This window comes from Portunus trituberculatus, chromosome 41 (assembly GCF_017591435.1).
Source record: "Portunus trituberculatus isolate SZX2019 chromosome 41, ASM1759143v1, whole genome shotgun sequence".
Lineage (NCBI taxonomy): Eukaryota > Metazoa > Arthropoda > Malacostraca > Decapoda > Portunidae > Portunus > Portunus trituberculatus.
Window position 1 is genome coordinate 10,870,159 of NC_059295.1, and position 17,247 is coordinate 10,887,405.

Sequence of the window (17,247 nt, forward strand, 5' to 3'; positions counted from 1 at the left end):
AGCGTTAGAGAGATGGACAGAAAAGAGATGAGAGGAAGAAGAAAGCCTTGTGCAGCGAGGCCGCAAGAGGAGGGAGGCATGCAGTTTGCAAGATCAGTAGAACAGTTAGCATGAAAATAGCGATAAAAGATAGAAAGAGATGCAACATTTCGGCGGTGAGAAAGAGGCTGAAGACAGTCAGTCAGAGGAGGGGAGTTGATGAGACGAAAAGCTTTTGATTCCAGCCTATCTAATAGAACTGTGTGACTTGAACCCCCCCACCTCCCAAACATGCGAAGAGTACTCCATACAGGGGCGGATAAGGCCCTTGTACAGAGTAAGCAGTTGGAGGGGCGAGAAAAACTGGTGGAGACGCCTCAGAACGCCTAACTTCATAGAAGCTATTTTAGCAAGAGATGAGATGTGAAGTTTCCAGTTAAGATTATGAGTAAAGGACAGACCGAGGATATTCAGTTTGTAAGAACTAGGGAGACAGTTGAATGTCTCTGAAGAAGAGGGGATAGATATCTGGATGGAAGAATTTAGTTTTTGAGGCACTGAAAACTACTAGATTTTTTCTACCCCGATCGGAAATCTTGGAAAGATCAGAAGTTAGGTGTTCTCTGGCGTCCCTGCGTGATCTATTGACTTCCTGAAGGGTTGGACTTATCTGAAAGGACGTGGAAAGATGTAGGGTGGTATCATCAGCGTAGGAGTGGATAGGGCAAGAAGTTTGGTTAAGATCATTAATGAACAATAGAGAGTGGGTGACAGGACATAAACCTGAGGAACACCACTATTAATAGATTTAGGAGAAGAACGGTGGCCGTCTACCATAACTGCAATAACACGGTCGGAAAGGAAACTTGAGACAAAGTTGCAGAGAGAAGGATAGAAACCGTAGGAGGGCAGTTTGGAAATCAAAGCTTTATGCCAAACTCTATCAAAAGCATTTGATATGTCTAACGCGATAGCGTAAGGAAAGCCAGATCACCAGTAGAGCGACCTTGACGGAAGCCATACTATCGATCAGATAGAAGATTGCGAAGTGACAGATGTTTAAGAATTTTCCTATTGAGGATAGACTAAAAAAAAAAAAAAATAGACAAACAAGAGATTAAAGCTATAGGACGATAGTTAGAAGGATTGGAACGGTCACCTCTTTTTAGGAACAGGCTGAATGTAGGCAAACTTCCAACAAGAAGGAAAGGTAGAAGTTGACAGATAGAGCTGAAAGAGTTTGGCCAGGCAAGATGCAGGCATGGAAGCACAGTTTTTGAGAACAATAGGAGGGACCCCATCAGGTCCATAAGCCTTCCGAGGGTTTAGGCCAGCGAGGGCATGGAAAACATCATTACGAAGAATTTTGATTGAAGACATGAAATAGTCAGAGGGAGGAGGAGAAGGACAAGCCCAGAATCATCCAAGGTGGAGTTGTTATAGCAAAGGTTAAAGAGAAGAGTTCAGCTTTAGAGACAGATGAGATGGCAGTGGTGCCATCAGGATAAAATAAAGGAGCGAAAGATGAAGAAGTAAAGTTATTGGAGATGTTTTTGGCAAGATGCCAGAAGTCTCGAGGTGAGTTTGAGTTTGAAAGATTTTGACATTTTCTGTTTATGAAAGAGTATTTGGCAAGTTGAAGAACAGACTTGGTATGATTCCAGGCAGAAATATATAGTGCGTGAGATTCAGGAGATTTAAGGCTCAAGTACCTTTTGTGGGCAACCTCTCTATCATGTATAGCACGAGAACAGGCTGTGTTAAACCAAGGTTTAGAAGGTTTAGGTTGAGATAAAAAAATGAGGAATGTACGCCTCCATGCCAGACACCTTTGTTTTGCGTTCAGTACATATGCAGAGATGGGTCTCTGGAACGGAAACAGTAATCATTCCAGGGAAAGTCAGCATAATATCTCCTCAGGTCCCCCAACTGGCAGAGGCAAAACGCAAGAGGCACCTCCGCTTAGGGGGATCCTGGGGAGGGATTGGATAAATAAGACAAGATACAGAAATGAGATTGTGATCGGAGGAGCCCAACGGAGATGATAGGGTAACAGCACACACACACACACACACACACACATATATATATATTATGTATATATATATATATATATATATATATATATATATATATATATATATATATATATATATATATATATATATATATGCCCAACTAACTTCCAATGAGTCTCTTACATACTTCTACATTAATAATTTAGACTTAAATATTACATTTTCTTTCTTTCGTTTCTCTCGTTTTTCTTGTTCAATAATGTATACATTTATCCTTTCCAGGCAACATAGTCGCAGTGTGAGCTATTACTGAAACCTACATTACTTTATGTTACTATTTACGAATGAAAATGTAATATTCTTACCTGTAAACCAAAATACTACCTATTTGTGAAACCGTGTATTTTCATTTAACCCGGGTAGACCTCTTGCCATCCCCAGGGAGGGGAGCGTAGCTCCTGCCAAGGGGTGTCAGGTGGCGCTGCCAGATGTAAAAACATTGTGAAAAAAATAACAATGCTCTCATGTTAATCAATATACAATATAAAGTAAGTTATAAGATAAAACTTAGATCTCCGTAGTAGCTCGAGTGATATCCGCCTGGCATGTCAGCAGGCAGTGGGTGACGGGAGCGGAGACACGCCCTACGTCTGGCATATGAGCCTTCAAGTCAAGCCAGAGTCTAATATATTCTTAAATACAAGCCTAAAATATACACATCCTAATATATAGTAAATGCTAGCACTTGAAACAAATGGCTTGTAATAAAGATAACTATGGCTGACAAATAAATATTTTATGAATATATTTTATGCAAAAGAAGTCTTGAGTTGTCATCATTGGACGTGGTTGAGACATTGTTTACAACGGCAGAAAATCTGGCGTCCTCATTTTGTTGTAAGTTTTGTACAGCTTCTCCCTGATTTGCCCAATGCGGTGCTGTATTAGCATGCCTTTATGCCTGGTGTGTACATTACTGGTGGATGAACCAAGCAAGGTGCCACACACCGGCCTGGGGAAACTGCTGCTCTCCTGACTAATAAACAACAATGGCCTCGTCTGGCAGTCGAGGAAAGCTAGGCTCTTCCCCATTGACAGTACTGCCCCTGGTGGCACCTTTTTCTGGAAGTTGAGCATGCACACGTGTATTTCAAATGATAAAGGTTAACAAAATGTAAATAAACACGTGGTGTTATTATTAATCTGAATGTCAATAATGAAGATTTCATGGCGTCTTGTCACATCCAGTACAATCCTTATATTCGCGAACAAACATTTTCAGTGAACTGAATTGATGCATTATGTATTATCAAGCTACAAAACACGGAATGTATTACTGGTTGCTTTTCTCCAGGACAAACAGACTTTGGGATCTGGTGGGAGGTTAACCTGTGGTGAAAAGCTAAAATCTGAATTTAGCCTGACCTTTCCTCATGGTGGCGATTTTACTGCATGTTTAGTTGTTTTAACACGATTCTTGTAAGTTTGAAGCTCATTTTGGGTCGAAAATACGTAGTTTTCCTATAATCTCCACTCCTGGATCCACATGCAAGGAGGATTAAAAGACTAAAGATTTCTGATAGAAGAATAAGGCCTAAAATGATTAAATCATAAAAAAAACAACCAGAATGAAATAAAACTCAAGAAAACATAAACCTAACCAAATCAAACAAACTTTACCCAACCTAATATAATTAAAACTAACCAACCTAACCTAAGCTAAGCTAGTAATGTGCTTACCTTATTAGCTTTTATTTTTGCTGGAGTCATTGGCTGGAGGTAAGGGAATTATGGGTGGCAGAATCCCTTGATCTCTTAGAAATTTCAATGGGGACATGTTATCTTTGTCAGATAACTAAATGTATTATATATCATGTGGAGTAGGAGCACACCCCACACAGAGCTCAGCCATTGTGTAGCTGATATTTCAGATCTATCTACACATAGGGTATCATTTGTATATGAACAGCATATGATGAGATGGTTGCATGTGATTTGGTAATTGATATCACAGTACTAATAGTACCATTATATTTATAGCTAATAAAAAGATGGTTTAGGTGATGTGTAGTGTACAGAATCCTTGCAGAAATGTTCCAAGTTATGAGGTTGTGAACAGTTATTTTTATGTATATATTTTGATAGGAGAAAAAAAGTAAAAGGATTTTAGTACATCTTTTATGTGTTCATCTTGAGGATAATTTCCTTATGGATCTAGTGATGTATAATACATATATACTTATGAGTAAAAAAAATAGTACCTAAATAAAAAAAAGTTAAGAGTAAAAAGCCTTTATATCAAAGTTTTGCAAGACTCATGGAGAGGCCACAAGTACCTGCCATCAGAAGAGGTATATACTGAAGAGAAAATTCATGACACTCAGTAGTGTGTAAGAGAGTTAAGGACTCTATAACCTAAACTAATCATATACCTTAATAGAGAGTAGAAGGTCCAGAGTTTGGTTGGTTAACCACATACATGGCATGCAGTGAGTATGCATCATCTGTTTTCTGTTGCTACTTTCATGTAAGCTACTCTTGTGATCTCGGTAACTACCTTGGCTCTATTCCTGCAGCCCTGCTATGGTAAACACTCATTCCTGTTTATGGTTATCGTTGGTTGGTATCAAGTACACAAATACAGGCTTTTGTGTGTAGACAACATCCATGAAAACAAATGTTGTTTTCCAGAATTACAAGTAAAGGGCATGCAATTTGAAATTTATATTATGGCAATATAACATTAGAGCAACTGTTATATTATGGTAATATAACATTAGAGCAACTGTTGCCACTATTGTCACAATAAGTACATACTCCTTGATTAACTGATGTGGTACTGAAACCACCTAGTATGTTGGAAATTTACAAACTTTGTTTCACAATAGTACTTTTGCAGTGCATAAAAATAGGTCTGCTGTTGCATAAGTTCATTCAATTTTTTTTTTCTCCCTCTACTGACCACTTTACCTGCATAAGTTTGTTAATTTAATAAGTAAGAGAATACTTGAACTTAATTTGTTCCAAATGGCTGTTTGAGTATCAAAAAGTTTGACTGTCAATACCTATAAATCAGGTAATTCGTTCTAATCTTAACAAAACCTCAAGTTCATAAAAATTTCAATTTTTTATTTATTTATTTTTTTTTTTTATTTTGATTTTTACCTACAATAATTGAAGGCTGGTGATGGATAACATAGAAGAGGAGGGGAGAAGCGTAGGAATGAGGAGGGAGGTTGTTGGAGGACAAGTCACAATCCATGAAAATATCTGGTGTTATTCCTGTGAACCCAGTAGTGGAGGGATGTGGCTCTTTAACACTTGCAGTTTTACTAGATTCCTTATTTTCATCACTAATAAGCCTCTTTGGTGCTATTGTATGTTTCTAAATGAAAAACTGCCAAGAGAATGCAGAAGAATGTTGTTTTTCTCAAGACTGTTGCAGGACTAGGGATGCACACCAGTATCCAGCATACCAGAATACCAGAATTTTGTTTCGGTATTACTGGCAGTAATGATATCAGAATGGGACAATGGCGGCAGTTGGGAGGGAGAGGCTTTGTTTACAACCATGTGTGCTTCTGTTCAATTACCAGATATTTTCAACTCTAATAAGCCTTTGGTGTTAATTTATGTTTATAAATTAAAAACTACAGATAATGCACAAGAATGTTATTCTGAAGACTGTGGCAGCACAACTGGTGAATGTGTGAATGTAGAGGCCAGGGAGCATTTGTTTACAACCATGTGTGTGGATGTTTGACTATCAGGTATTTTTTTTTAGTATTATATTGAACTTTTGTGTTTCTAGTATTGAAAAGTTCGACTATTAAGACGTTCGAGTATTGAGTCTCCACTGTCATTTTTAATGTGTATTTTTGCTTTCAGACACATGCCTTATAAAGGTGAATGACAATGGAGTCTGCTCCACCCCTGAACCTTTCTACTACCGTGAAGGTAGAAGACCTGCAGGCCATGGTCCCAGAGGAGGCTCCCCAGGAATATACAGTGGAGGGGGAGGTGGTGAGTGAAGCAGGCACCGCTGTAGATGAGGAGACCAACGCTCTGGGTACTGATGAGGATGAAGGTAATGCTCAAGAGATTCAGAATGATCCAGACCTTGAGGAGGAAGATACAAAGGAGAATCTCACTTCTGATGTTACTGCATTTGCATCTAATAGCCACCCAAATGCTGAAGGAAAGGACTACAAGTGTTCTGAGTGCCAGGCTGAATTTGTTCGAGCAAGCCAGCTGCGAGCACATGAGAGGACACACTATGAAGAACAGGTAAGGAGTATGTCACTTGTGATTGTTTTTTTTATCCTTCCTGTTTATATTTAAAAGCAAATTACATCACTTGTATTAGTCAGTGATTGTAATTTAATTAAATTTCCTGTGCCTTCATTATTTTTTTCAAGTCTTGGGTTTTTTGCCTGCTCTGAGGCACTCAACTGATGTCAATGAAATAGTAGGCTTGATCCACATTAATTTTTGTTTGTGGTGCTTCATCTGAACTCAATAATATATCTTATAAAAAGTTCCAAAACTATCTCTTCTTAATGATTAAATGAATCCATGGTTAATTAACTTCATATTCAGAAACTTTACCTAATCAACCCATAAACATTCAAAATTCAGTATTACAGTTTGTATTTCTAAATTTTACTAACCTACCAAGTTCATCTAGCAAAATATGTAATCAAAATGACAAGACCTGTTTAATGAAATAAGAAAGAACATAGTGTCTGGAGGATACTGTGTATTGAAATAATACCCATAACTCATGATCACAATGTTAAAAGGAGTCTAAATTTTTTTATTTATTCATTTTTTTATGAAGCTTAAACTTGATATCTTCCTATCATTCGTCTATTTCAACCTGTGAGACAAAATCAAAGCACTAGTAACTGAGATGAAGAGTTGTATATAGTGTATATGACATGAGGTATGTAGACCCAAAGGGGGTGAACCCACCAAAACAATTTTGAAGGATTAGCCTCTAAAGTTTTGCAATTTTGTATTTACTGTTATGTAAAAAAAATATAATATGTAAACATCTATTACATCATATTAACCCCTTCAATACAATGACATATTTTGCATCATTGGGGTGCTGGTGACATACCCGATGACTCGCATATTGTGTCATGGCTGCTTTCTGCTAAGATGGTGTGTTTTTTTTTTTTTTTTTTTTTTTTTTCTCCTTCTCTCCCCCAGATACTGTATAAGGTCTCTCAGAATGTAGGTCATATATGATATGATGGCATCCTTGACTTTCATCATTATTACAAAGGTGTATGAGTCTCTTATATCAGGATAAGTACTGATGCACCATGCTGGAAATAATTATTTTATTTTTATTTTTTCCTATAAAATTTTAGTGGGTTTATTTATTATGTGTACATATTATGAAAACCACTTAGCGTCATCATTATTTCTGTAGTGGAGAGAGAGAGAGAGAGAGAGAGAGAGAGAGAGAGAGAGTACTGCCTCTGAGTCAGGCATCTCCCTATCCCCAACCAGCCTGGATATGGCGCCAGGTGCCGTTTTCTGTTGCCTGTAGTGAAAAGGTTAAGCCTGTGGAAGAATTCTTGCATAGAATCTATGAAATGAAGTAAACCAAGGGACCTTTTGAAATATATTAGTGATTGAAAAATCTTAACAAATATAATTCTACAATAAAACATGGTAGGTACATGAAACAATACAGGCAACCCCCGCTTAACGAAGGTTCACACAACGAAATTTCGTTACAGCGAAGGTTTGATTTTACTACCATCTGCTCGTTTAATGAACACCAAACTTGCTTTAACGAAGTTTTATCCAGGTAATTTTTTCCAAGTTTGAAAGCCACACCGTATCACGCAAGCCAACAGGCTTTTGAATACACCAGCGCCTCTCGTGGACAACACGCACACCACGCACTCCCCCTGTTCAAAACAATAACAGTGTCAGCAGCATCTTGTCTTCCCTCACTCAACTTACCACCAAAACGCCCTGCAATGTTACCTAAGAAGACCAGGAAGTCTCTTATTCTCGAAGTGAAGCTGGATATTATTCACAGACACGAGAGGCGAGAAAACTAATAGCATTGCTTGCCACCATCTTGACTCCATCTACTATCTCTACTATTTTCAAGTCAGGAGACTCTATTAACCCTTGTGCGGTGGTGATCGTTCATGAACGATCGCATTGGTACTTTTCATGTGGCGGTGATCGTTCATATAATCATGATTTTTCGCGACACTTCTTTAAACTTCCCATTTTCTTACTCAAGTCGGAGGGCGAGTGTATGTATCAGGCAACACTGTCCACGAGCTGAGTTGCCAGTTTTGCTGTTTCATCTCAGTCTAGGCTCACATCTTTCCATCTTGGAGGAGACATCTGGCAACCCCCATGACACTGTGGGTGGAACGTCCCCTTCGCATGAGATATCACAACAACGAGATGGATAGTGATATATACATGTCATTTGGGAGTGATTTGGATTTTAGTGAAAGTGAAGACAAGAATGAATGAAAGAATGAAAGAAAAAAAGAATGAGAGAGAGAGAGAGAGATTAGGAGAGTAGGGAAAGGCCTAGAGTCAAAACAAGCTGACACATCTCTCTCTCTCTCTCTCTCTCATTGGAAGTACAATTTCTTCACCCAAAAGATATGCCCAGAAAGAGAGAGAGAGAGAGCGAGAGAGAATTGGCGCACTGGTATCGCACTGAGGGTTGTTTCTCCATGGCGGGTTACATCGTGGCTATCAGGAGGAATATTTGATAAGTACATCAATGTATTCAGAATTTCAAAGAATTTCATGAGTAAAACTATCTCCTGTGAATTTTTTAAGTTTACCATTTTACCTGCAGATGGGAATGATTAATTTATAATTACCCTGTCGCACAAGGGTTATTAAGGCTGGTGAGACCATATCTTCCTTGCAAACTAAAAGAACCACCTGAACTCGTAACTCTACAATGGATAAAATGGAAAGCCTTGTGGAAATGTGGTACATAAGTTTTATATGTGATGCAATGATGTGCCCTTTGTTTACATTCCACAGGTTGCCGGTTAGTGTCTTTCCCGTTTCACTCTCCCTCCCTTCATAAATTTAAAATAATCAACATTATGAAGTTACGTACATACATACATTAGTGTACATTATAATGACTTAAATTAAACTACCTAAATGATTAACTTCATAATTTTTACTTTCATTAAACCTTTCACTGTAATATGATGCATTCTTGCTTTGTTTACTCTCAATGGAAGTTCAAGTCAGGGGTTAAACTTGTTATAATCAGTTTGCTTAACGAAGTTTCGCTTAACGAAGGATTTTTCAAGAATGTAACCCCTTCGTTAAGCAGGGGTTGCATGTACTAGGAAAGTAGGCAAATGTTAGGAAAAAAAATATATTGATTGTACAATGAATGACCATTAAAATTTTAAATAATCTAATTATAACTTTTTAGCTGATTCTCTTATTAATTGTGCAGTTAATTTTATTTTCCTTAGTCAAATAGTAACATTCACCACGATGAAGAGTAAAACAGTGGAGATGCAAGGGAGGAGAAAGCTGTGAGTGTCATGCAGCAGAGATGCAAGGGAGGTGTGTGAGGGAAAGGTGGGGAAGGGAAATAGGGAAAGGGAGAAAAGAAGGAGAGCTAAGGGGAGAGAATTGATGTTGTGAAGAAGCAAAAAATCAGGGAATAAATCCATATGCTTTGGACAGTGAGAGACAGTATTAGTAAGTAGAGGAGTGGGAGGGGAGTATCAGCTGAGGGAAGGGCAAGGTGTTCCAATTGGCTGAGCTGGAGAGTATGTATGGATGCTCTCCTCTATGAATTTGCCAGCCACAGCACATGGTGCAAAGGCAAGTCTGCCCTTCTGACCCTGAAAATTGGTCTTGCTAGGCTTTTCTGAAGTGCAAAACATCATGGTATTAAGTTGTGTGTACCTCTGCCACATGGTTAAATTTTGCTTAGCAACCTATGCTAAATTATAAAAGAGGAATTATGTCTATATTATTCTACCCCTAACTAAAAGACACTAAAATGGTGGGTTTGTCCCTTTGGCTCTACATGCCTCATATGAGGTCTGTTTAATGTCACTGCTTTAACAGCATTGTCATTGTCTTAGTAGCTATTGAGATTAAACTATATTTGTAAGCATTATATTCCTAAGTATAAGTACATATGTAGTTCTAAATCACTATAAATTTGAACAAGTTTGATAAGTTAAATCTTAAATTTCATGTTCATAATATTGTTCTCATGTTCCTTCCTTTTCACAGATGTATGAGTGTGACCAGTGCGAAGAGGTGTTTGTTAGGATTGGCTTGCTAACCACCCACCAGAGACAGCAGCATAAGCATGGCTTTACTTGTAATGACTGTGATGCCAAGTTTTCTCACTACAACAGCTACAAGCTGCATCAACGCAGACATAAAGGAGACAAGCCACACAAATGTAAAGACTGCAATATGGCTTTTGTGCAGCAGTGTCACCTAAGCATTCATCGTCGAATTCATACTGGGGAAAAACCCTACAAGTGTGAGCTTTGTCCTCAGAAGTTTAAACAGGCATCTCACCTCACCACCCACATGAGGGTTCATACCAATGACAAGCCTTTTGCTTGTAACCATTGTGATGCATCATTCTCACAGACCAGTAGCCTCAAGCGGCACAAGAGAAGACACACAGGGGAGAAGCCCTTCAAGTGTAATGAGTGTGGTGCCCTCTTTGTGGAAAGAAGAAATCTCTCACGCCATCAGCTAACACACACTGGTGAAAAGCCATACAAGTGTGAAAAGTGCCCTTCTTCCTTTACACAGATGATAGATTTAAAACGTCACCAGATGTCACATTCAGGCTTGAAGCCATTCAAATGTGATGTCTGTGATGCAGCTTTCAGCAGAAAGAATAATCTTCGTTGGCACAAACTGACACATGAAGGAGATACTCCCTTCAAGTGTGATAGATGTAATGTTGGCTTTAGTTTACTGAGGGACATGAAGACTCACATGAGAACTCACTCTGGTACAAAACCCTTTAGCTGTGATCAGTGTGGGGCAACTTTTACCCAGTTTAGCACTTTAAAAAGACATAGGCAGAGTCATACAGGAGAGAGACATTTTATGTGTTCAAAATGTGAGGGGGCATTTAAAGATAGGAGTGCCCTGAAGAGACATATGTTAAGACATGAGTCTGTAAGACCATACAGTTGCAACAAATGTGACTCTACATTCATTGAATATCGCAATCTAAAGAGGCACAGAGTAACTGTGCATGGGGAGGAACGCTTTGAAGGAAATGATGTAATAGATGTCAGGGAAAATGAGCCTAGCCATACTCTTACTCCTCCAAAGAAAAGATCAGGGAAGGTGGAAGAAGATGAAAATACTAGGAGTCCAATTTATGATAACAGTTATGCAGGAACTCCTCTTGTTCAGCAGCAGGAATCTACTCATCAACAGCAACAGCATGTTGATCAACCCATTACCCTGGCACCAGTAACTACTTTACCTCAAAGTCAGCAGCAGCCGCACACTACCCAAACTGTTCAAACCAATTCCCAACCTCCTCTAGTAAATGAAATTGTGACCATTCCAGCCCAAGCTCCAGGGCAGCTTCCCACTTTGCTCCTTACACAACCAGGGCAACCTCCAAAGACTGCCCGCCCTGCCAACAATTGTCAGAACTATCAATCACATGTTTTAACATTTATAGAGGGTAGTTATAATCATTGGCAGTCCTGGTGTTTCTGTGAAACACCAAACATTCCAGATAATCAGCAATCCATCTTGGATAATGGGAACAGTGTAGGCACCCAGCCAGCATCTGCAATGATACCTCCTGCAGCAGTACCACAACATCAAGCTATTACTTACACTGAACTGCAGCAGCCTCAGCCTCAGCCTCAGCCTCAACCACAGTCAGTTGGAGTGCAAGAAGTTAATCAGACAGAGTATCATCAGCCTACACAGTTTAGTGGCAGTTATTCGGAGCCATTGCATCATTATGAGGATAGTCATCATGCTGACCAGCTTGACCCACTTTCACATCATCACCACCACTCTCACCACCACCAGTCACAGCATCTTCAGCAACCTCATACTTCCCAGGAGGAAGTCAAAATTGCTATTGATTCTCCCAGATTGTTCTCAGTTTCTGGCATTCAGGAAAATGAACAAGGGCCACAACAACACCAGCCACAGCCTCAACAGCAGCATCACGATCAACATTCACAACACCACCAGCAACAGCAACAACAGCACCTTCATCAAGAGCAGCAGCAGCAACATCAACATCAAAATCAACAACAACAACAACAACATCAACAGCAACAACTTCAACCTCAGGCAGATCACCAGCAAGACCACCCTGACCAACAAGTGGACCCACAGGTTACTTTCCAGTATAGTTTGACTGTCAATAATCCTGCAACAGGTGACATTCAGATTCAAAGTGAAGCATTCCCAGCCAACCCTCCTGATCCACCCACTGACCCCCCCATCAAAAAGAGACGATTGACAAAGGCTGTAGAATCTCAAGAAGTCAAAAGTTATAACTGTGATTCATGTCCAAAGACCTTTTCTAGAATCAACCACCTGCTCATCCATAGGCGCACTCATACAGGGGAGAAGCCATTCCAGTGCGGCGTTTGCTACCAGTCCTTCACACACAAGAACAGCTTAACCATTCATATGCGTGGACACACAGGAGAAAGACCGTATGTCTGTGGAACTTGTGGGGCATCCTTCACCCAGAAGAGCAACCTGAGGGTCCATTCTCGAACTCATACAGGTGAAAAGCCATTTAAGTGTGATGTTTGTTCTCTTGCTTTTACTCAAGGAAGTCATTTGACAGCACACAAGAGAATTCATAACAATGATCGCCCATTTGCTTGTGAAAGCTGTTTACAAACATTTACACAGCGTAGTGCTCTGAAGCGGCACCGCATGACTCATACAGGCCACAAACCCCATAAATGTGAGGATTGTAATGCAAGATTTTCACAGCGGGATGATCTGAGAAGACATCAGCGTGTTCATTCTAGTGAAAAACCTCTTGCCTCTACATGCAGGATGTGCACTCTTCTGTTTCCTGACAAAACTGCACTTACCAGACATATCCGTTCAGTGCACCATGGTAAGCCTGACCAATCTCCAGATGGGATGAAAAAGAAGAAAAAGAAATCAAACATAAAACAGAGCACCAGTCAAGAGAACACAAACCCAAAAAGTTCTAAAATGAAATCTAAGGTTGTAGTTGCTGAACCAACACGAACAAGTAAACGACTACGTGAAGCAGCAGAGAAGAAGAAAGAGAAGCCTGAAGAGTCTGATTTTATAATGGGAGACTTTGTGGACATTGAAGAAGATATAAAACCACCTCTTCGTCAGAAATCTCCAAAGAAACCCGAGAAGTTAGGAGAGATGAAATCTGAAACTAAGAGTAAGATGGAGTCATGGTGCTTTTGTGAAGTGCCTCATGGACCAGATGAGCCTCACACTCATTCAGCTGTAGACACCAAGCCTAGAAATGAAGACCCAAATGGCATTCTACCAGGAATTGGGGAATCTACCCAACAAGGCACGAACAACTTGATAGCCACTGCAGATGTAACAGGAGCAACCTCTCTTTTGCAACTCTCAATGGAACATGTTACCCATAATTCTGGTACCTCAGGTGTTGTGGAGGGAAACTTGCAGAGCCAGTCAGTTGATAATAATGTTCCTTTAAACACCACACCATCTATTGTGGGAACCTCACAGGTTGGTGACACGTCAGCTATCACAGAATCTTCCAACCAACAAGTTCATGTGACCTCAGTTGGTCAAACAGATCCTTCAGTCAGCCAGAGTCTGACAGGTGGGCAAGTGGTCACTGCTATGGGTCAGCCAAGTGTGTCAAGTCAAACTAGTGGAAGGTTGGTTAGCCAGTCCATGCTGACAACCAGCCAGGTGGTATCTACTGGCCAGTTGGTTGGTGCTGGTCAACTGATGACACAAGAAGGGACAATATTTATAGAAGCAGGAGAGATGCTAAGCAATGGGACTGTTGTCATAAATCCTGCACAGGGAACCTTCATCAGCTATGACCAGATCACTATCAGCCCAGATGGACAGGTAAGAAAATTGATTTTTTTATTCTTGTGAAATGTTATGCATTACCTGCTTACTCATGATATTGCTATTTTCCTCTGGTTTTTTGGCTGCCATGCTGTTGAATGGGTGCTATTCTTTTATGGAATGTGGAAAAAAGTAAGAATTCAATTTAAATGTATTAGGTGAGTTTGAGGCACCATTTGACACCCAGGTCTGCTATTAGGACAGTTATATACATGGCAAGCCACTTCATGTAGTGGAAACAGGAAAACCTGAATTACAATGTTAATGTAGCTGTGGAAAAAACGTTACTTGTAGTAATATATATATATATATATATATATATATATATATATATATATATATATATATATATATATATATATATATATACATACATACAGGTTGAACCTCCTAAATCTGGCAACCACCGGACCTTAAACTTGCTGGACCATGGAAAATTCCGAACTATAGGTGGTCCCCAAAACACTCTCTATATACTTACCCAATGTTGTACTGTTGGCATAGGGTCTGCACTGAAACACCTTTATCTAGCTTCCTCAATAGGTCCACTTTCTGTTGCACTGATATTGTCACATGCTTGCACTTTTTCTTTGGTTCACACACAACACTATCACTTCCTGGTCGCTTGGAAGCCATGTTTAGGGGCAAATATTACAGAAAAAAAAATGTTTATGCACCTGGGGTGGTGGTGCTTGCAATGAGCGGCAGCGTGGTACTGATTCAAATTTGACCCAGAATGCCCGGGCTCCAAAACACAGTACAGCGCCGCCGCGTCCTTGTGGCGGTCCGGCAAATTACTCCGGTCAATTCAAAAATTCCGGCAAACAAAAATTTTGCCGGATTACAGGTATTGCCGGATGAAAGAATACTGGATTAAGGAGGTTCAACCTGTATTAGTATGGGATAGTACACAAAATCTTGTATTACTTCATTTTCAGCTCATATCAGGTAATTGTATTATGTCATCATTGTAATAATTTCATGAAAAACAGGCAAACTGTATGCCAGTGCAAGAACGTTTTTATTGCTTGTCAAGTACCTATTTGAATTATTACTAAAACAAACATGTTGAAAGGATGTATGATATTGATGATGACCAAATTAGGCAGTAGAATAGGTTCACACATTGGGTTTACAGGAGCATGGGTTTAAATCCCACCCATAGTTTAAGAGTAAGATATGTGTCTATGTAGGGAAGTAGTTCTGATATGTCAAAGCTAAAGTCCTCCACTTAGATGTCTTGGCTCAGATTCATCAGGGGAACCTGGATATGAAAACTGACTGAGGGACAAGGGAGGGGGAACACAGTTACTCAAACATTAATGCCAAATGCTATATTTGTGAACCCAAACTCTACATACTAATCAGGTTACTGAAGTGTTGAACCTTTATAGGTACTTGGAGTTCCAGTCGGTAGTGCTGGGACGGAGACGTTAATGATCCAGTCAGCTCCTGTTTCTGTTGATTCTACTGCATCATCAAGTGGAGGAAACTATTCTTCAGGAACTGCAATACAAGAACCCAACTCCACCCAGCCCGTCCAGTACACAGCTTTAGGAAGTGATGTTATTAGCCTCTTTTCTCAAGTAGAGGCAAACAAAGAAAGTACAAGCTCAGATCTATCAAGTGAGAAAACACTTCCTGTAGTAGCTAAACCTCTGGACTGTTCTGTTTGTGCTAAGTCCTTTGCTCAGAAGCGCACCTTATGGAATCACATGTTGGAGGCTCATCCAGATCTTTTCTGCTGTTCAGAGTGTTGTGCTGCCTTTACTACATCAGAATACCTCACCCAACATAAGGCACAACACCAGAAGGTTCATGTTTGCACCAAGTGTGGCTTGGCATTTACCAATAAGTCTTCTCTCAACAGACATCGCCAACAAACGCATTCTGGTGTTTCAATGACAACTGAAGATAAAGTGTTTGGTTGTGATCATTGTGATGCTAGATTCCATCAACAGAGTGATCTTCGGCGTCACATGCTTGGACACACTGGTGAGAAACCTTATCGGTGTAAACACTGTGAAGCTGGCTTTACTCGCACTTCCAGTCTCAACAAGCACATGAGGATTCACACGGGAGAGAAGCCCTACGTGTGTGAGGATTGTGACCAAGCCTTTTCTTACCGATACCAATTTAACAGACACAGAGCTTCACATCAGCAAGATGACCAGAGGGGTAATTACTCTATGCCATATGTTTATGCAGAATGAAGCATTGTATAATGGTCAGTTACTTTTAAATGTGTAATTTGAATTATAAACAGATTTCTTCATAGCCATCACTAGTTTTTTTTAAGAAAGTAACTGAAAAAAAAAGCATCGCAATTCAAATAATTTTCATAATTTAGTGAATGTTACCAATGTTATTTTAATTTAATATGTGTTCTTCATGACACCACATCAACAGTCAGTAGTCATCCAACATTTCTATCATTATTATTTTTTCCATTGTAAATAATGGTTTTCATACTCAAAATGTAGGTCATTGTGTTCTGGCTTCACATGCTCATATCATGATCAAATTGTTAGTTTATTACTGTTTTATATAAATTTTGTTATAATGTATGTATGTAGACATTGCATAGAATCTATTTTAGCTGTACTTGGGTTAATTCCACATATTTTATTCTAGCAATCTTGACATATTTTGAGATGTCATTATGGTGAGATCAAATTGTATAGATATATTTATCATGTATATTAATTAAGTAAAAAAAGAAGCCTTTTTTGGATGTCCTTAGTATAATATAAACATGATACTAAAGAATTAAAAACCAATCTTCCCTAAATTAATTTTATACAAAGTAATTACTTTTATGGAATTGTCTTATAGGGAAACAGCACACCATTATCATTATTTCTGACAATCCCAGTCTGGAATATTGACACATCTTTGTTTTAATTAAAAGTTAAAGTTCTGTGTTTTAATAGATCTTTGAAATCTAACAGCACCTTGCCAAGTCATGTGGTCGTGCAGGTTTCTTTGCTGTTTTGAGCCTTAGTCAGGACATTACCTTATTTCTCTAAGCCTAGGAACTTTGAACCTTTGCACTTCAATACAATCAACTATGATATTTTCTTTCTAGATGGCCAAATCAATTCAGTGTCTATTTTCATTTTGTTAATTA

The 17,247-nt window shown here is 39.2% G+C and overlaps 2 protein-coding genes across 2 annotated transcripts in view; both read left to right on the top strand.

Moving 5' to 3' along the window:
* The window catches only part of LOC123516491 (uncharacterized protein DDB_G0286447-like), a 16,905-nt gene extending 14,520 nt beyond the window's left edge, over window positions 1-2,385 (top strand). Inside the window, exon 5 of the mRNA XM_045275861.1 lies at window positions 2,280-2,385. Coding sequence (XP_045131796.1) covers window positions 2,280-2,310 — 31 coding nt within the window. The 3' untranslated portion in view covers window positions 2,311-2,385. The remainder of the gene's footprint in view (window positions 1-2,279) is intronic.
* A 436-nt stretch (window positions 2,386-2,821) lies between these two features.
* On the top strand, window positions 2,822-17,047 carry LOC123516492. Its single transcript, XM_045275862.1, has 4 exons — window positions 2,822-2,894; window positions 5,886-6,284; window positions 10,278-14,114; window positions 15,512-17,047. The coding sequence occupies exons 2-4, from the start codon at window positions 5,907-5,909 to the stop codon at window positions 16,328-16,330; spliced, it is 5,034 nt and encodes a 1,677-aa protein (XP_045131797.1). The 5' UTR covers window positions 2,822-2,894; window positions 5,886-5,906; the 3' UTR covers window positions 16,331-17,047.
* Window positions 17,048-17,247: the final 200 nt, after the last annotated feature.

What these genes read in the sequence shown, in the direction of transcription:
- LOC123516492 (XM_045275862.1), top strand. Translation starts at nt 5,907, where the DNA reads ATGACAATGGAGTCTGCTCCACCCCTGAACCTTTCTACTACCGTGAAG. An exon ending in GGACACACTATGAAGAACAG is followed by an intron (nt 6,285 to 10,277) that starts GTAAGGAGTATG and finishes TCCTTTTCACAG; the next exon opens with ATGTATGAGTGTGACCAGTG. An exon ending in CTATCAGCCCAGATGGACAG is followed by an intron (nt 14,115 to 15,511) that starts GTAAGAAAATTG and finishes GAACCTTTATAG; the next exon opens with GTACTTGGAGTTCCAGTCGG.